This window comes from Callorhinus ursinus, unplaced genomic scaffold (genome assembly GCF_003265705.2).
Source record: "Callorhinus ursinus isolate GAN/ISIS: 27379988/994484 unplaced genomic scaffold, GSC_fseal_2.0 scaffold18, whole genome shotgun sequence".
Taxonomy (NCBI): Eukaryota; Metazoa; Chordata; class Mammalia; order Carnivora; family Otariidae; genus Callorhinus; species Callorhinus ursinus.
This window is the reverse complement of record NW_027397080.1, coordinates 17,673,943-17,694,151: the sequence shown is the minus strand read 5'-3', so window position 1 is coordinate 17,694,151 and position 20,209 is coordinate 17,673,943. Positions and strand designations below refer to the sequence as shown.

Below are 20,209 nucleotides of genomic sequence, written 5' to 3'. Positions count from 1 at the left end.
AAATAAATAAATAAAAGCAAACTGAGGGGTGCCTAGGTGGCTCAATCAGTTAAGCATCTGCCTTTGGCTCAGGTCATGATCCCAGGGTCCTGGGATCGAGCCCTGCATTGGGCTCCCTGCTGAGCAGGGAGCCTGCTTCTCCCTCTCCCTCTGCCTGCGCTCTGCCTATCTGTGCTCTCTCTCTCTGTGTCTGTCAAATAAATAAATAAATAAAATCTTTAAAAAAAAAAAAAGCAAACTGAATTCCACACCAAATTTGTTAGGCAATTGTTGGAACTGTTAATGCACTCAGGCCATGTAACTAGACATCTAGTGTCCAGGGCACAGAGGTGACCGTCCTGCTGTATGTACCACATCCAGCATGTCACGTTCAAGTCAGGGCACCACACATTATTAAAAGGCACCCAGACAAACAAGTGCATCATCCAAAGGGGATAATAAATGGCAACATGGGGAGCCGCATGGGGAACAGGTGCAGGTACCACAGACATCTAGCTTACCGAACAGAAAATGCAGAGAAGACACCATTGGGGACTTCGACTATCTAAAGAGCTGCTATGTGCAAGGGGTCTGAGGCTTCTCTGGGTAGCCCTTGTGGGGATGACCAGGGCAAGTAGAGAGAGTCAGAAAGGATCAGATCTTGCTCTTAGGCTAGAGTGAGGTGACCTTGGAAACTCGGGCTGGCCTGGCTCCCTTCTGAAGGAAACTGTACTGTGTACAACACTACTGAGGGATCGGTCTGGTGCACACAATGGTAGCCGCCTCCATTCTGGCTGGTTCAGAAAGGGACATCTGGTCAAGAGAGCTCCGAGCCTGGGTGGGGCAGTGGCCTACAATGTGCTGCTAAGTAAAGATGAGCTGGGAGAATCAAGTTGTCTCTCTTGAATCTGGTCGAAGAAATCCCAGAAAATATGGCAGTGAGCACTGGGAGCCACAGAGGAAAGGATGCCACAAGGCAGGGAGACCAAGCCATGAGTGGTTTGAGCCAACCGAAGCTATGAGGAACCAGTGACTATGAACAAGTAGATGCTAAGAGAAAAACTAGAGTAGAAAAGGAGGAAAATACAGACCAGAGGCAAGAGAAACAGCTGTCACGAGAGGAAGAGACAGAAAGACTGAGCCCATGAGAGAGACCAGAGAGAGAGAGGTCAGTCCTGTAAGTTACCTTGGTTCCCGTAACTTTTCACTTCCCAGGTGGCTGGGTGTACTTTCATAAACAAACTCTCCTTTTTTTCTCAAGGTAGATGATGGAATCTCTAGTCCTTGTAACCAAAACAAGCCTAACTAGACTATCCGTCATAAAACGAGAGGCGGAGAGGGCTGACCCTCCTAGCAGCACACTCTCCGTGCTGCTTGACTGTGTGGTGGGAAAAAGAGAGAAGATCTCCTCTGGGTGGAAGGCTAGGCCAAAGGCCTCTACAGGCCTTGCCATTTAGCCGGTCTGTGATGGTATGACACTGGTCTTAAGCCTTCCAGGCTTTGTTTTGTTTAAAGCACTTCTACAAACTTAGCCCGTTTACCTTCATAACCTCCTCTGCAGTACAGAGGAGGTGAGTGAGAACGAGTTAGGACACAGGTCATGGAGGAAAGAGAGAGGTGAAAGTTCCATTTACAGTGAGGGAACCAAGGCTCGGAAGTTAAATGACGAGGCCAAGGTCACCCGGATAGCAAGAAACAGAGTCAGGGTCTCCAAACTTAACAGCTAAGTTTTCTTTCTGTAACTCTGTGCAACTCTCTCCTCCACTCGGGTTTTCCTTTTGCCATAAATCTTCCTGACCTGGGACATGTCAGGATGGGCCACTGGGTAGGGAAATCTAAGGGACCCCCACAGCTGCCCACAAACCCCAGTTCTCTCCTTACCTAGGTGCTTCTGCAGGAAGGCCAACATGGCCCTCACCATAATCTCCTGACCTTCATATGGGTCCAAGCTCCCACGGGTTTGGGTGGAGAAGAATTTACCAATCCAGTTACCAGCCACAAAAGCAAAGTCAGTTTGACTCCGATGAACAGAACCACTAGAGGAAAAGAGAAACAAGTAACTGGTACAGGTCTGGAGATGAGGGCACAAAAATATTTGCTAAGCACCTACCACGTGCAAGGGGCTTTACGTGCATTATCTCTGAGTTTTCATCACAATCTCGGAAGGGAAGCACTTTCTTTTCAACGGAATCAGAGGAAATGATCTGCCCAAGGTCACACAGCCAGGAAGGGACAGAGTTAGGACTTGAACGCAGGTGTGCCTGGCTTCAAAGCTGCCCTAACTCCTAGGCCACAACGTCTGACAGTGCCGGGGAAGGGTGAGTTAGATGGAGTGGGCAGGCACAGGGCAAGGAGGCGAGGCCTGCCATCCCTGCCATTCTGCTGTGATTATAAACTATTGCACCGTGGCTTTTCCCTGGTGACTTCTGAACAGTCACAAAACATATCAGCTCCTTCTTCATCAGAATCGTGCCACAAAGTGAACAGGAAAAGGAATCACCTGCATTTATTGAAGTAATCAGAAAAGTGAGGGCAAACGCCTATAAAAGAGGGTTTCCATATTAAAATTTAAGTTCCTAGCTATCAAATACACTTAATTCAAAAGTGAAATACTCACTAGGTTCATTTTGGGCTATGACTCACAGCTAAATATTTACTAGTCATTTCAACGAGGGAAGGAAATCGAAACGCTCAATTTTGGTTGACATCATGCAGAATACCCGACTTTTTAAAAAAATGTGTTGTTTAGGGCACATGAAAAAGTGTAAAGAATAATATAATGGATACCTGAGTATCCAGCAGTCGGTTTAAGAATTTACACAGCCGGTAAATTGCCTTTGGGTTCCCCTTCCCAACTGCTCTCACCTCCCTTCCCTCCGGAGGTCACCATTATCCTCAAACTGACTGGCGTGGGGAAACTGTCAAGCAGTCAGTCCCCTGCTGCCATAAGACCAAAAGGAAAGGGGAGGGCTGGCCCTAAGGAAGACAGCCTACCCAAGAGGAGCAAGGGAAGAAGTACTGTTTACCAAGGGAACTCGCAGTATTCCAGCAGTTTGGATTCAGCATTTCAACTACCCGAGTGATTCCAGAAGCCTGTGACATGTAGTTACTTGTTTTGCGGAAATAGGACCTGGGATCCTCGAGGCATGTGCAGTCAGGCTCTGCTAGGCTCTGAGTGCAGGGCAGAAGCAAGTCGAAGATGTGTCAGTGGGCCTTCAGCCCTGCACCCGAACTCTGTGCCACTTTCGATCTACGGTACGGATCTGAAGGTCACTCAAAATTTTCTTTCTGTGATAAGTGGTTCCTGAGAGAAAACCATCTGATAGTGCTAGCAACTGAAGTGAAGAGAATATGGTTTCTCTTGGGCAGAATACATATGGTTTATGGAAGATATATGAATTGCGGTATTCAAGGTCTCCAAAAGTCTATCTTGTGACTGTCAAGGGTCCATTGTATTTACACTCTTCAAAAGACTCACTAAAATTCCCAAATGAGGTTAGAGATCTCTGGAGTCCATCCAGACCCATACTCTCCCTCTCCAACTCACAATCCTACAATACCTTTTTTCCAGAAGGCAGCAGGTAAATCCTGTCAGCAAGTCATATAAACTAGTAAAGGAATTCCTATAAGTGGAGCTAAGTGGAGGGGGACAGATAGGAAACCCTAAAGGAATTAAGACTTTGCACTTCAGGAAGTACTGAAGTATCGTATTAATGGGTAGAACTTACGGATAATTTAGAAGAAATTAATAAGAGAGCCACGACTGAGTAGCAAACGGAGAGAACACTGGGGATCATGATCACGACCCTGGGGCTTACTCACAGGACAGTTATGATCCTGGACTGTTCGTGCTGAGCACATATCTTCTTCATCAAGTTGACACTCTCCATTGTCTGGAATTTCTCAGCATTGATAAAGAACACAGGGCCTCGGGCTTTGGGGTAAAAGTCATGTTCCAGAGGAAACATCCAAGCATCCAGAGCCACAGCACACCTGTGACAGGACCAGACATTTGGAACTGCCATGCGGAAACCCAGGCAAGAATAGTTAGGCCGGTGGCAGAGGGGCAGGGTTCTTCCCTTCACTGGGACAAAAGCTCAGAAAGCCAGGGAGGGGGTATCAGGGCCCAAATCCTTAAGTTAGGATCTTGGATAGAGATCACTTTCACCTGTCACCAAAGATCCTTCTAGATTTTATTTGTTTGTTTGTTTATATTTATTTATTTTAAAGTAGGCTCCATGCCCAACGTGGCGCTCAAATTCACGACCCTGAGATCAAGAGGTGGATGCTCTACTGAATGAGCCAGCCAGGCACCTCAGATCCTTCTAGATTTTAAACTCTCTGGCAGGGCGCCTGGGTGGCTCAGATGGTTAAGCATCTGCCTTCGGCTCAGGTCATGATCCCGGGGTCCTGGGATCGAGTCCCGCATTGGGCTCCCTGCTCCTTGGGAGCCTGCTTCTCCCTCTGCCTCTCTCTCTCTCTCTGTCTCTCATGAATAAATAAATAAAATCTTTAAAAAATAAATAAATAAATAAATAAATAAACTCTCTGGCAGCAAGGATCATTTTCCTGGGTCTACCCTCAGGCAGCTGACCTGGGTTACTCAGAAGGCACTTCATTCAACATTCATTGAGTACTTACTATGTGCTTAGCCCTGTGCTGTGGATACAGAGAGAAATGGCATAGTTTTTGCTCTTAAGGAGCTCCCAGTCTAGAAGGGGAGACAGAACAGACAAGGTAACAAAATAGAGCTTAGTGCCCTGACTGCACAAGGAGCTTATGTGAGCCCACAGTGTGCATGGCACAGGGGGTCAGGAAAAGCCTCCTTGGTGCCACAGCTCAAAGACATGGCCAGAGTGTCGAGCAGTAATCTGTCACCTGGGGCAAAACTAAAGCCCCAAGATTAGCTCCTCTCCCCTACTCAGAGTTCCTCGAGTCTTCTCCACCTCAATAAAGGACAATCATCTCCCACTCAAATTCTAAAACATAGCCTGACTCAAATTTCTCTCCAGCCTGCCACCTCCATCCTAATGCCAATCCATCACCTCTGACCTTGACTCTGAAACAGCCTTCCTCTAACTAGCCTCCTGGTTTTCAGTCCTGTCCTGCTACGATCCACTCTTCATACAGTAGCCAGAGGGATCTTTTATTTTTTTTATTTTTAGGTTTTTTTTTTTTTAAGTAGGCTCCATGCCTAGCGTGGAGCCCAACACAGGGCTTGAATTCAGAACCCTGAGATCAAGACTTGGGCTGAGATCAAGTTGGACACTTAATCCACTGAGTCACCCAAGTGCCCCCTTGAGGGATCCTTTTTTTTTTTTTTTAAGATTTTATTTATTTATTTGTTATTTGACAGAGAGAGACAAAGCGAGAGAGGAAACACAAGCAGGGGGAGTGGGAGAGGGAGAAGCAGGCTTCCCGCTAAGCAGGGAGACTGATGCGGGGCTCGATCCCAGGACCCTGGGAGACGAGCCAGAGGCAGATGTTTAATGACTGAGCCACCCAGGCGCCCCCTTTGAGGGATCTTTTTAAGATTTTTCTCAGAGTCTGGCCAGCTCAGTCAGAAGAGCATGCAACTCTTGATCTTGGGGTTGTGAGTTTGAGCCCCACGTTGGGTGCAGTAATTAGTTAAATGAATAAAAACTAAAAAAAAAAAGATTTTTCTCTGCTTAAAACCCTTAATAGTTTCCCATCATACTTGGAATAAAATCGAACTCTCTTACTCTGGCCAAAGGCCCTGTGATCTAGCCCATTTATCTTTCTGATCGTATCTTGACCCACTTCCCCTACTCACTGTGCCTTTCTACACTGACACTGACACAGCAAGCTTCTTTCTGCCTCAAGGCCTTTGCATTAGCTGTTCCCTCTGCCTAGAATGATGCTTCCCCTAGACCTTCATATGGTTGGCTTCTTTATAAGTCTTGGCTCATGTCACTTTCTGAAAGAAGCCTCCAATTACTCCGGCATACCAGCTTGGTTTATTTTCTTCACTACACCTGAGTGCTGAGGATTTGGCTGTTAGCTTGTTTATTCATCTGTCTCCTCCCACAATAACATAATTCCATGAAATCAGAGACCTCGTTTTCTTGTTCACCACTGAGTCCCCAGCCCCCAAACAATTGTGCCTAGCGTGTAACACTTGCATGACAAATACTTGCTGAATGAATGAATCGTGCACGGAGCTCACAGAACATCGATGGGACACACTCACCGAAACTGGGTCTCCTTGGCCAAAGCCAAGACTGCCGTGGCCCCGCCAAATGAATGTCCCATCACAGCTACGCGGCTCATGTTGATGCTGCCCTGAAAGCAGAGAACTGAACCAAATCAGAAATACGGGGCTGCTTTTTCAGGAATTCTTCAGAGGCAAGAGACAAAGAGTGAGACAATGAGGCAGAAGCACCATACAGGGGGGTGAGCTCCCGCCTGCACGGTAAGAACCTCTTGCTCACCAGAGAGCGGCCAGTCAAGCAATTCCCAGGCCGAACAACTTTCTGTAGTCAGGAATTCTGAAAACTACGTTTTTCATCTTTGTTTTCATAGTCATACCACCTGTAATACCTGGACCAGGGGAGACATCCAAAAATACATGAGTAAACGACTGGGCATAAGTGATGTGACTCCACACAGATGCATCTGTGTAAGGGCACGTTAGGAACAAGAACTGTCTCCAACCCCTAGATCCCTGCCTTACAACTGGTCCAAAGGGTGACAAGGTGCCAAGTTGAGGACAAAATGGAAAGCTCCTGCTGCCTCCACTTCCCTCTGAAGCAAGGCCTGCTTGTGCAGAAACAAACCCAGCTTCATCTGCCTCTGGATATCTGTCCTGACTTTGATCCAGCAGAGGAAGTCTGCTTGCTCTTCCATGCTCTGCAAGGATCTATTTCGAGTTGTCCCCAGAAGGCTGCAGGGCATGGTTATATAAAAAGCCACTGCAGTCGCCTTCCGAGGGGCTTGGGAAATCTCTCTAGTCTTTGCAGCCCAGCCTCTGCCCTGAACCCCTGCTCTCCTCTGCTTCCCCCAATTTCCACCCTGAGGCTCTATACCTAAATCCTCTCCCTTTGCTTAGTACCTTCAGACTAACAACTGGTTGATAGCCGCTTCAGCTTTTTTTTGATAGGTTAATATATTTATATACACCAAAAATCAGGAGCAGATAGCGAAGTCACCCACATACCACATTCCCTTTCTACACAGCTGCCCAACACCTACCCCCAAAAGGGGCCAGTTTCTTCAGTGTCTTTGGAGAGCTTACTTATGCACACATAGGTAAATGTGAATCTGTATGTCCCCACTTTTTACACAAAACTTACCTTTGTGCATAATAGTATTAGTTACATAAAGATCTTCCTTATTTTTTTAAAGCTACATCTGGTTTCCCCACGGCATAGGCGACTGGCTGATCACCGAATCTGTCTCTCTTCTTCCTGGACATACAGCTAGACTGTTTCCCAGCAGTGGGATGTGGCCTTGGGACTGAGTTCTAGCCAACAGAAGGAGCGAGAAAACGATCTCTCTACTTCCAGGCCTGGCCCATAAAGAGTGTTTCATTCAAACCTCCATGCCCTTCCCCACTCTTGGCTTACTGCACACAGTGGAGCTGGGGTTCACAAGTGGAAGAGGGTAGAGCTATAAGCTGAAAGGAGCCTGGATCCCTGAGTCACCCTTTGCAAGAGGAGCACCCACTTGCAAATTTGCATGGGAGAGAAGTAAATTTCTATTGTGTTAAGCTTCTGAGATCTGGGACTTAAGAGTTACAGCAATTAGCATTACCAAAACTAATACATTCATTTTCCCGTAATCTATTAAACCATTTCCCTTACTAGAGAACACTTAGGATACTACCAATCTTTTGCTATTACAAACAATGGTGGAATGAATAACCTTGTACATGTATCACGTTGCATGTGCAGATTATAGAATAAATTCCCAGAACTGGACATTGCTGGGTCAAAGAATATGCACATTTGTACTGTTGATAGCTATTGCCAAACTGACCAGCGTGGGGCAATCTGTACTCTTATGGGCAACACAGCAGCTTCCCCATAGCTTTGCCAACAAGAGTGAGTAATCAATTTTCAGAGCTTATCTGCAAGGTGAAAATGTTCTTAGCTGTTTTTATTCTGTATTTCTCCAAATCATAATAATCCAACTCAACTCTAGCCTGCCCAACGCCTGTCTTGGCTCACAGGCACGCAGCCCTGCACTTCAGTGCCTGGGACCCTGCCTGTCTGCTGGGGGCTGGCAGCACACATCACATCGTTGGAAAAGTGCTTCGTATGTCTGCCTTTCCAGCTGGCTGTCCAGGCGGATACTGTGCCCCGGATGGCCTTGACTTGACCAGAGCCTTTAAAAGGCATTTTCTAACAAGGCTTTGGGGCACAAAGCACAGGCTTTGGGATCAAAAGGCCCCAGTGTGAAGTCTGACTCTACCACTTACTTGGCTATGTGTAGCCTCTTGGATCCTTGGTTTCTTTCTGTGTAAAGAGCTAATAATGCTTGCTGCATAAGTTTGTGTGAGGGGCTCTTATTATAGTAAGTACTCATACAGCAGTAATTGTTATTTTATACATAGTTATATATATGTATTTATATACATATAAACACACACACCATTCTCATTCATGCAATGGAATACACATGGCTATTAAAAATCATGCCATAGTCTCCCTGCTCAGCAGGGAGTCTGCTTCTCCCTCTGACCCTCCCCCCCTTCATGTGTTCTCTCTCCCTCTCTCATTCTCTCTCTCAAATAAATAAAATCTTAAAAAAAAAAAAAATCACGCCATAGAAAAATATTAACTGGCATAAGAAGACATTCAGACTTATGCTAAGTGAAAACAAAAAGGCCACAAAACAGCTTGTATTAAATGATAACATTATTGTTTTTAAAAACGTATACATATGTGTTACGCATTTTAGAGTAACTGGAAAGATGAACGTCAACATGTAAAAAAACACTTTTTTTCTTCATGCTTTTGTGTGATTTCTTGGTTCTCTAAATAGAGCCTGAGCTACTTTTGCAATTAGGTGGGAAAGATCGGGGGATGGGGGCGTTGGGAATGTTATCTGCATAGGTACCAAATTCTATAGCTGGGACAGTTTCTATCCTCCTGGGAGGATTTTTGGGATTCCCTCAAAGGAAGGAATTAGCCTGCTGTAGACACAGGTTGTTTGTTGCTCAACAGACCTTCCTTTGGGGAATGAACCATTTTTCCCTTATCCATGTGGCCCCGTAGGGATGCCAATCCTGGCGCTTAGGTTCCCCTGACCCAGAAGTGGGTGTATAACGTAGGCAGGCCAATCAGAATACCCTGTCCCTCTGGTACAGTGACTGGTCCAGAAGGGACATGTAACCCAGGCAGGGCCACAGCCTTCCCAGAATAGTGGAAGCCAAGAGAATCTCTTTTCCTTTTAAATTTGGAGCTGTGTTGAAATATAGGCTTGGGCTGCCAGCAACCATCTTTCCTGCCTAATGGAGAGAGAACGGTGAGAATGGAGCCCACACACACAGAGTGGAACCAAGCCAGGAGAAGGAAGAGAGAGTGCCAGAGCTTTGATGACAATGTCTGAGACCCTGGATCTCGCTACGCTGGCCTAAAGCCAGTCTGCCCTTGGACTTCCTCACTTATTTGAGCCAATAAATTCTCTTTTGGTTTAAGCGAATGAGTTAGGTTTCTGTTATTTGTAACCCCAAAAGTCCTGATGAATACATGCGCTCCAGGTCATATCAATTATTGCCATACCTTCAAGGTCATCAGATCCAACCCATCGGGCAAGATGTTAAGGACGATCTGCCCAGCAGTGACCTCTTGCAGGATCCTCAACACCCGTGTACACTCGTTTACCCTCTGATGTACCTGCAACAGAGACAGTCATGGTGGGGTCTGGAAGACGGCACAACTGTCCAGCAAGAACCTCACTCTCCAACAGGGCCAAGGGAAGATGTAGGGAGAGTGTGGCCACCTGGATCTCAGCAAGTACTGGGAGCTCCACATCCTGAGAAAGGCTCGGCAACCTCCTAGCAGCTCACATAAGCGCCACCTAACAACAGTCCACTGGGGTCAGCACTGCTGTTCAGACTCTACCCACCTCCCCATTGGGGGGGGGGGCAGGAGGACCCAATAAGACAACATATATGAAAGCACCTTGAACACAAAAGAAAGAAGAGTGTTTTTTTTTAATCAACCCAGTACTGGACTCTACTTGCCTATTTATAGCATACATCTATTGTTTCTGTCTGCCTAGCACTTACCTGCCCCCACTTCGCCCATTACCCCTGACTTCTGAGGACTGTGACCCCCTCAAATCTATCGACCTATTTCTGATGAAAATTTCCCATTTGGATACTTCTCCCGGGCCCAGGAGCCTCCTTCCAGGATTTTTCATAGCGCAGCTTGAGGCAGGTGTGACAACTGGGGGACGACCACCCGAACAGCCCTATTCTCTCAGGTGGTGAGGCCAAACATGTGCAAACTCAGTCCATCTAACCTTGTAAGGTAAGCCAGTTTGCAGATAAGACCAACCAGCAGAGACAGACAGAGAAAAAAAATGTCTTGATGGTATTTGAGTCTGGCTCCTGTGGCCCTGCCCCTCTGACACTCAGCCTGTATAAGCCAGTCAATTCTCCGTTTTGCCTTCCAAGATTAAATTGAGTTTCTGTCACCTGCAATTGTTAAGAGTGTTGATTATTACCCCATTTCTCTGCTGTGACAAGCTCAGACCCACTACGAGTGAGATTTCAGGTCAGAAGGCTAGTTCAAAGTCTTCTTAGTGACTGTAGTATCAGGAGGACGGGCTTATTAACTCTCCCTCCCCTACTGGCACAAGCCTACCTGGCAATTCCGGACATGGAATTCCTTCTCCCCTTCTTCAATCTGATGGTGAGGGAGCCATTCCTCCTCCAGTGGCTCATGAGTAAGCTGGCTCTCCCCTGGGGCCTGCTTGCAAAAACAGGTGGTCGCAGCAGACCCGTCCCTGAAATACACATGCCGCCGGAGAAACTAGAGGATACCCTTGAGCTTATTTCTCTCCTTTACTAAATCCTCCATTCCCGCCAAAACACTGGATCATCTTTTGGCTAGCAGGGAGAAAGATCCAGGGGCACACATAAGAGAGTAGAAAAAACACGGATTTTGAAGACTGACTTGGGTTTGAACCCCAACTCGGCAGTGTCACTTCTAGCAAGTGAACCTTTGAACTTTGGTTTCCTCACTTTGAAAATGAGTAGAATACCTGCCTTACATGGTTGTTGTGAAGATTAGAAATAATATATCAATAAGGGACTAGCCTATATCCTAGCCCACTGGTAGCAACCCATCCAAGAGTTCGTTATGGCCGTCACCCCCTCACCTGTGTTCTAGGACAGCAACCACGAAGCCATGGGAGGCCAGCTCCATGCAGAAGGCTGAATACAGCGTCCTAGAGATGCAGGAAGGAACAGAGGGAAGTAGTCAAAAGAATTGCCCCCCTGCAGCTCCCATTCCAACCATGCTCTGCTAGTGACCATCTCAAAAGATTGAATGGAGGAAGTTTCATCTGTAGCAGCCCTTCCTACTCAAGGTGCTTTCTCTGGTCAGCAGACCATTCGTCTCACCAAGGCTCCAAGAAGCATTGTAAATCGATCCATGGTGTTTTCAACCCCACAAGAACCTTGACTCATCATCCATCTCCTCCACCTACCCCCAAAACAGTTTGGTACATTAACAATTGCATTTTTATTGTCTATGTATTATTGTATATCTCCCAAATTAGTTGGCCAGATCCTTGGAGACAGCACTCTGGCTATTTCTGTAATATGCAAATATGCACCTGTGACTTAGCATGTGAATTTGTATGTCCTCCAACTTCCCAGAAAAAAAGGAATATGGCAGACACTGTTAGCTGCCTAAATACTTATTTTTCTCTCCTCCTTAGTAGCAGAATCTTATTTTCAGCTGAAGATACAGGCATCAATTATGACATTTCCCAGCCTCCCCTGTAGCCAGGGTTATCTATGTGATTAAATTCCAGCCCAGCAATAGAAATATAATGCTGCCCTCATAAGTAATTAAAATGTTCTAGTAGATACATTTTTTAAAGTAAAAAAAAAAAAAGTGGAATTAATTTTAATAATATATTTAACTCAAAAGAGCCAAAACATTATCATTTTAACATATAATCAAAATGTCTGAATTAGGGGGCGCCTGGCCGGCTCAGTCCATAGAGCATCTGACTCTTGATCTTGGGGTCATGAGTTTGAGACCGACACTGGGTACAGAGATTACATTAAAAAAAGAATGTTGGGGCGCCTGGGTGGCTCAAGTCAGTTGGGTGTCTGCCTTCGGCTCGGGTCGTGGTCCCAGGTCCTAGGATCGAGACCCACCCGTGTCGAGCTCCCGAGCAGGGAACCTGCTTCTCCCTCCCTGCCCCCCTTGTGCTCTCTCTTGCTATCTCTCTCTCAGGTAAATAGATAAAATCTTTTAAAAAAATTAAATAAAAAATTTTAAAAAGAATGTCAAATTAATGAAATATTTTATTAAGTTCTTTTTTTCCCCATATGAAGTCTCTGAAATCCAGCGCATACCTTATACTTCAGCACATCTCAGCTTCGACCAGCCATATTTGTGATGTTTAATAGCCACATATGGCTTAAAAGGACAGAACAGCTCTAGTCATGGGACGTAAGCAACTGTGTTGTATAGAACTTTCGGGGGGGGGAATAAAAGCTTTCAGGAGAGTTCTCCCTTCCCATTGCCTGGAATGTGGATGTAATGGCAGGACCTAAAGCAGCCCCCCCGAGGTCATTAGACAGCCTTAGAAACGGAAGGCACAAGGGGAAGAGCAAGGTGATGAAAGAAGTCTCTGTCTACCACTAGTGTTCTTTTATCTGAGCAAGAAATAAATTTCATATGGCTTAGGTCACTATGGTTTGGGTTTTTTCTGTTAATACAACTTGCCCAGATCCTAACTGATTCAGGAAGGTCAGGAAGGACAGACATTAAATTTCCTTTCACCTTCTCTCATTTCTCTGAGGGAGGCAGTGAACTGGGCATAAGAACCAGAGAGATCTCTGATGCCTTCCTAGTTCAGACTGTGTAACCTTGGGCAAGTCTGCCTCTCAGAGCCTGTTTGGTCATCTGTAAAATACGCACCCCCATGACCTACCTCACAGGACTGTGTGGAAACCGAAGGAACACAATGCAAGCAGGGAACACTTAAATGCACATACTCCTCCCTGGGGTGGGAACCCAGAGGTCTGGAAGGATTTCAGATCCTGAATCAACCACACATGCAACAAGAGGAAACCATGTCCCTTTCCCTCCCTGCCTTTTGGCTTGGAATTTCATTCTGGTGAAGGAAGAGTGTTTATAACTGGCTTACCCAGGTCGATTGAGGTACGAAGTCTCAACACAGATTCTTAGACCAAAAAGACCAGTCTCCAAAGTCATGTGCTCACCTGCTCTCTGTATAAAATACCTGTGAGCTTAGGAGAGAATGTTTCTTACTTCTTTTTCCTGCTAGACTACAGTCCTTCTGAAGGCAGGGACTCTATCTTATTCACTACTGAGTACACAACCCCAGCACGGCCCCAGAATATGGCAGGTACTAAATTTACTGAATAAGAAAGCAACACTGAACACCATCTACTTGCTTACTGGCCTCATCTCTGCGTTTACTCTCCTGCCACAGGCTACAGTTATGTGAGTCCATGTTCGGGCTCCCCTACTGGATGCAATTCCTTGATTTATCTCCACAGGAATCACCTTTTTCTTATGCCATGGTGCTGGTACAGAACAGGTGCTCAACAGATATTTGCTAAACAAATGAAAACCTAGCAAAACATAGCCCTTGTGTTTGCTTAAAAAATATTCATTGGGAAACTACTACCTACTTTCCAGGTATTGTCCTAGGCACTCACTGGAAGAGACAGAAGACAGATATGGTCTCTGCCTTCATGGAGCTTACAATCTAGCACGGAAGACAGACAATCTAGCAGGAAAGACAGACCTTAAAGAATAATCACACATGTAATTCATTCATTACAATCATGTTAAGTACTGTAAAGTACAGGTATCTTATGAAAGCACATTACTGGAAAACATCATATAGTACAGGGATCAGGATGGTGTCCCTGAGAAAGTCACATCCAAACTATGACCTTGAGGGTGATCTGGAATTAGCCAGGCAAAGATGAAGGGGTGGGGGGCAGCATGGGAGGAAGAGAGGAGCAGAACAGCAAATATTCCAGGCAAAGGGAATAGCCACAAAGCACAGCAAAGATAAAAACTCTGAAGCAGAAAATAATGTAGCGCCTTCATGGAAGTGAAGGTCAGTTTGTCTAGAGAGCTGGAATGGGGCAAGTAGTAAGAAACAAGGCTGGAGACTTTGGGACCTGCATCCAGGTAAGACCATGAAAGGAGCTGAAATAAGTTCAAAGGGCTATTAAAAAGACCAGGTAGGGAAGCAACATTCATTCATTTATTCAATAAGTATTTACTGAGCACCTGCTATCTGCCAGGCACTGTTCTAGGTGCTGAAATGACAAGGTCATATTTGCTTTTAAAACAGATCTCCCTGGGGGTCCCTGGGTGGCTCAGTTGGTTGGGCTCAGGTCATGATTTCGGGGTCCTGGGATCGAGCCCCACATCAGGCCCCACACTCAGCAGGGAGTCTGCTGGAGAGTCTCTCTCCCTCTCCCCCTCCCCCTGCTCATGTTTTCTCTCTCTCAAATAAATGGATAAATCTTTAAAAAACAGAACAAAAAACAGATCTCCCTGGCTCCAGTGTGGACAATGGTTTGAGGAGTGGGGAGGCAAAAGCAGACACCTTTGGGAGGTGTGACACTCTAGGACATAAACTAGACTTACATGGTGGTAATGAACATATAGACAGAATATTCACAAATTTAAACAGGAACATATGGACTAGTAAGTAAGCTGTATAACACAGCAAGGTGGAGAAATCAGGATCCCCAGGAAGAATTCTGAATGGATACTGCCTTACAAACATCAGGCAGAGTTTCCCAAAGTCTTCCAGTTCACCATCTCGTATTCCTCATGCAGAGAAACACAGAGCACTGCATGTGTGCACACGCTTACTAGGTGCCAGCCTAACCGAATCCTCACAACCCATGCGGAGGGAGCAGCATCCCCAACTGACAGATGACGAAATCTAGGCTCAGAGAGTTCTACAGCTGTCCCGAGCTCACACGGAGCACAGGCGGTGTGGCTGAGCCTCCCAGGTGAGGCTGAGTTGCGGGCGTGCTGGGAGTGAGCCCGCTTCACCGCTACATGCATGCCACAGAAGAGCTGTCCATCCACGGACACTGAAGGAATGACTCTGGCTATAAAGCTCAAGCTCCTTCTAATACTTCTGTGCTGTTACATGGAAAGAGAGCAAAAAGTGTTTATTTTGGGGCGCCTGGGTGGCTCAGTCATTGGGCGTCTGCCTTCGGCTCGGGTCGTGATCCCAGGGTCCTGGGATCGAGCCCTGCATTGGGCTCCCCGCTCAGTGGGAAGCCTGCTTCTCCCTCTCCCACTCCCCCTGCTTGTGTTCCCTCTCTCGCTGTGTCTCTCTCTGTCAAATAGATAAAATCTTAAAAAAAAAAAAAGTGTTTATTTTATTTATAAATGTTTACTTATTTTTAAATATAACACAAACATAAAACCAATCAGGTTTATTTATCAACGCAGGAACATGAGAAGCGAAGGATGTGAAGACCGCGCGGAAAGACCCCACCAGGTGAAAGGGGCTTGGGGAAGCCTTCATGGAGAGGTGGACCCAGCACTCCAGAATGAAGCAGGTGGCAGAGAAGACAGCTGGGGGATGGAAATGTCTGTTTCTCTGCCCTCTGAGAGCAGCTGTCACTAGTTAAGGACTAGGCAAGGTCTGAGGGAAGAAGCTCTTACCTGAAGGCCCCCATGCCATGCGAGAAGATGATCAGCGGGTATCCAGAGTCCTTTGTCTTAAAGGGGCCATTCCAGCTAACAGGCAGGCGACAAGATCCTAACAGAGACAGGGGCTATAGAATCTCTGGCTGCTCCAATGCCGTAATGCCAAGGGCAGCCTGGGCAGAGGCATGGGTGGGGACATGTGCCCCTCCTCCCTGGAGAAGCACCTTTTGCCCCTGAGCAGCGCAGGACAATCAATCACCTTCCCTTTACCCCTATCCTCCCTAGAAAAGTACAAATGTGATAGAAAATGGGAAGATAAATGCAAACAAGTACTGAACAACTATGGGGAAAACCCCTGAGATGCCAAGGCAGTTGGCTAGAGGTCCTCACGGTGGGGCCTGTGGGGAAAGTGGATGGGTCAAGTCGACTTTACCCGGAGAGAGGAGAGCTAAGGAGGAATCAATGATAAAGTCTGCATTCGAATCCGGAACAACCTAACGCTGTAACCAAAGCTCTCGTGTATATAATCCTCTCCCGACTCTCCACACCACACTGGCTAATGCACGCCCCGCTACAAGAGGGCTGGATGATGCCAGCTACACAGTACTGTGCCTGCCTAGGGATCTCCCGGAACATAACCAAGAAGCTGGGAAAGCATCTGGGGGTGAGGCCAGCACTTACCTACAGCCAAGCTGAACAGCAACCCCCCCCAGCGCTTATTATAGCGCAGGTAACTGGCCAGGCCAGTGCAGTACTCAGAGCGGGGAATCCACAGGGGCTGCTCCGTGGTCTCCTCCACCTCTTGGCAGGGGTAGAAGAGTCGAAAGAAGCTCCCCTATAGGAAAGAAGAGAGCAACTGCTCAGAGCAAGAAGCCCAAGCTCAGTTAGGTTTCCCAACACACACACTCGGTGGGTACGTGGGGTGCCAGCAAAGCAAGTCACCAAAATGGGGAACTTAAGCTTCAATTCATATACCTGAATTTTGCATTCAGAAAATCCAGAAAGAAGCAATTTTATTTTTAGCATGCACGTAGGCTTATGTTATTTCAAATAGCTGACTGTATTTTAAATGACATCTGGGGGACACCAAAATATTTTCAGTGCTTGGATCAGAGAGATTTAAATCTGGCCCAGAGCCCAGGCCGGTAGGAGCCCTGGGAATGCGATCAGGTCGCAGGCCGGATGGGGTGGCATCCGGGGGTCCCCCAGGCCCGTTCTCAAGGCTGGCCCTTAGGAAGCAGCAGCACACTCATTTCACATGGGAGTAGGTGATGGGTTAACAGGAAGTATGTGCCTCTCACAAGGGAAAGGGGGGAGTCCAAGGGCCAGCAGAGAAGCACCTAGGAACTGGTGGAGGGAAAGTCCAGAACCAATGCAGGAGGGAAAACGGATAAAGGTAGTAGAGGAAAAGGGGCAGCAGGTCTTCCTACCCAGGCTGGGGAGTCAAAGGCCAACAGCACATAGTCCACTGCTCCCCCTCTCACACCTTCAGATTGGGATGAGACCAGAAACCTTTCCAGATCAGGCATCCGCTCTTAAGACCGGGCAGGGGATTTGAGAGCTGCCCTTGGAGCTCGAGCCCCCCTTTCCTCCTAGCTGGCAAAACAACCCCTCTCTGGCTACTGAGAGGTTCCTAACCGGAAAGAGGAAGAAGGTGGTCAGGGAAGACAGACCTGGGGGCTCTATCACCAAATCCAGACCAGCAGTAACTCAGTCCCGTCCCCTCCCCCCTCCGCTGAGAATCACACCATCACCATCAGACTGGCTACTGCAAAGTCAGGGCGCAGAAGCAGCAGGAAGGATGTGCGGGGACGGAGCTGGAGGCACTTACCTGGAGACCCTGGCCCTCCATCACATCCCCGCAGCCTACAAGGTGGGGTCCTGTGACAGGCGGGAAGCCCACGGACTGGTTCACCCCCATCTGATCACCAGTTGAAACAAACAACGAACTGGGCAGTGCTGAACTTGATGGCTGAGGGTGGAACACAGAAGAGCTTCTTGCTGGTTTCCTCTTAGCTTCCTGTTGCTTCTGTGTTATCTGTCACCTGTGTCCGCAGTTCCTTATCACCCCATCTCCCTGCCAGGGACTAATTCCGTCTTCCACATCATCTGCTTTGCTACACTGACTTCGCCAAGGTTTAAGGGCTGCTTTGTTGTTGGTGGGAGCAGGGTGAAGAGACAGCTGGGGAAAGAGAGTTTCCATGCTCCCCAAAACCCACTGCCAAAGGGGCACCTGGGTGGCTCAGTCAGGTGAGGGTCCAACTCTTGGTTTCAGCTCAGGTCATGGTCTCAGGATCCTGAGATCAAGCCCCATGTCGGGCTCCACACTCAGCAGGGAGTCTGCTTGAGATTCTCTCCCTTCCCCTTGCGCGCGTTCTCTCTCAAATAAATAAATCTTAAAAAAACAAAACAAAAAAACCCACTGTAGTGTTTGTTCAGCACCTACCACATGCCCAGCGTGGCAGTAACCTCTGCAGAGAATGTAACCCAGACCATATCCTCATGAGGCCAAGAAAAATAATAAGATGTATTATTCGCTCTGTGTCAGCACTGAACTAAGCTCCTTCCATACAGTACATCATTTCATTCTCTCCACAACTCTCTGAGGAAGGTCCTGTGAAGAACCTGTTTATAGATGAGGGAACTAAGGCACAGAATGGTTGAACAACTTTCCCGAAGTTATCCTGCTTCGGGGCAGCAAAACCAGGTCTGTCTCTTCCAGACCTAAGCTCTTAACCCCTATTGATCTTGCTCATGGGGGAGACTCAGATATAGGTCTACACAAACACGGACCTAAACTACCATAAAAGTGGCACTTAGGCTAGGCTTTGACGTATGAGGAAGATTTAGAGGCAGGGGAGAAGAAGGAAAACATTTCTACACAGGACACAAGAGCAAGAAAGGGCAGAGATGGGGAAGAGTTTGATGTGGCAGTAGATCGACTAGGAGCCTTCTAGATCAACCAGGAGGCTTCGACACGGCAGGTGTGAGTGTTCCTAACTAGCCAACATTCCGGTAACTTGGCTGCTCCCTAAATTGGGGCCAATGCCATTGCTCTCTATCCCTCTTCAATCTCATCATCCCCAGCAGCCTCGTCATCATGACACTTACGGAGTGCCAGGAATTACACAAAGTGCAATACATTATTAATTGAAAAGCTGAGATGAGGAAATTGATGCTTGACAAAGTCAGGTAATTTCCCCAAGAACATACAGCTAACAGAGCCAGAATTTGATCGTGGGCAACGTGGCTCTAACAGTGGAGAATAATGGTCAAACTTCTCTATATCCATTCTACCTTGCCCTCCTATGCAGTACCCTTGTGACTTGGGTGGGGCTGTGCCCCCCCAACTTCTAGACTTGGGCCTTAATTGACCTGAACCGATCAGCCCTGGGTGTCCCCTGGTCAGTCTCTAGATGAAGAATGGGCACATGACATAGTTGATCCATTCAGAGTAAAGCCCAGGACTTTGATGGCTGAAGATGGAAACGTTCTTTCTGGTTCTGAGGTAGAGTGATGTGCATATAGAAACCCTTGAAATGTGGCAGCGCTTTGCTACCTCAAGGATGAAGGTACCCATGGAGGACGGCAGAGCAGAGAGAATCAGACAAATGGAGTCATATTTGTGAAGACATTAAGAATCTCTAGATCTGACAATACCTGAAAAACCTGGCCCACTTCTGGCCTTTCTAGTTCCATGAGTCAATAAATCCTTTTTGTGAAAACCAACTGACTTTAGATTTCTACTGCCTGAACCAAAAGCATCTAAGCCAATACACTGAGTCCCAGTCCCACGTTTTTAGTCATCACACTATGCTGCTTTCTTTAAGACACTCTGGGATGGATCAGAAAGTTTCAATCCAAGCGTGTCTGGGCAAGAAGAGACCTTAGAAGACATTTCTATCAATCCTTGCCACAATCACCTCACCCTCCTCACTACATGTAGGTCCTCAGAGGTTAAGGGACTGCACAACATCACCAGCAGAACTACTATTACACATGGATCTCCTGGTTGCCAACTTCCAACTTTCTGGTCCAGTGGCAAACCCCAAATAACCAAGTATCTGAACATCATTCTATTTAACTTTGGAATATAACAAATGGCTTTCTTTCTACTACCTTGTAGTAGTAGAATACAGTTCTTTTTAAAAAGAAACTAAGCTTGGAGTGCCGGGGTGGCTCAGTTTAAGTGTCTGTCTTCGGCTTGGGTCATGATCCCGGGGTCCTGGGATCGAGTCCCACATCGGGCTCCCTGCTCAGGGGGGAGGGGAGCCTGCTTCTCCCTCTCCCTCTGCCACTCCTCCTGCTTGCGCTCTCTTGCTCTTTTTCTCAAATAAATAAATAAAATCTTAAAA

At 47.0% G+C, this 20,209-nt stretch overlaps 1 protein-coding gene across 2 annotated transcripts in view; it reads right to left on the bottom strand.

Annotated features, from left to right (window-relative positions):
- Positions 1–20,209, bottom strand: part of PAFAH2 (platelet activating factor acetylhydrolase 2) — a 31,313-nt gene that overhangs the window by 6,254 nt on the left and 4,850 nt on the right. For both annotated transcript variants that reach the window (XM_073903136.1, XM_025856858.2), the window contains exons 2-10: positions 17,686–17,826; positions 16,536–16,689; positions 15,870–15,966; positions 11,332–11,400; positions 10,815–10,956; positions 9,726–9,839; positions 6,191–6,282; positions 3,802–3,972; positions 1,861–2,015 (exon numbers count right to left, since the gene is read on the bottom strand). In XM_073903136.1, the coding sequence (XP_073759237.1) occupies positions 1,861–2,015; positions 3,802–3,972; positions 6,191–6,282; positions 9,726–9,839; positions 10,815–10,956; positions 11,332–11,400; positions 15,870–15,966; positions 16,536–16,689; positions 17,686–17,775 (1,084 nt within the window). In that variant the 5' untranslated portion in view covers positions 17,776–17,826. The remainder of the gene's footprint in view (positions 1–1,860; positions 2,016–3,801; positions 3,973–6,190; positions 6,283–9,725; positions 9,840–10,814; positions 10,957–11,331; positions 11,401–15,869; positions 15,967–16,535; positions 16,690–17,685; positions 17,827–20,209) is intronic.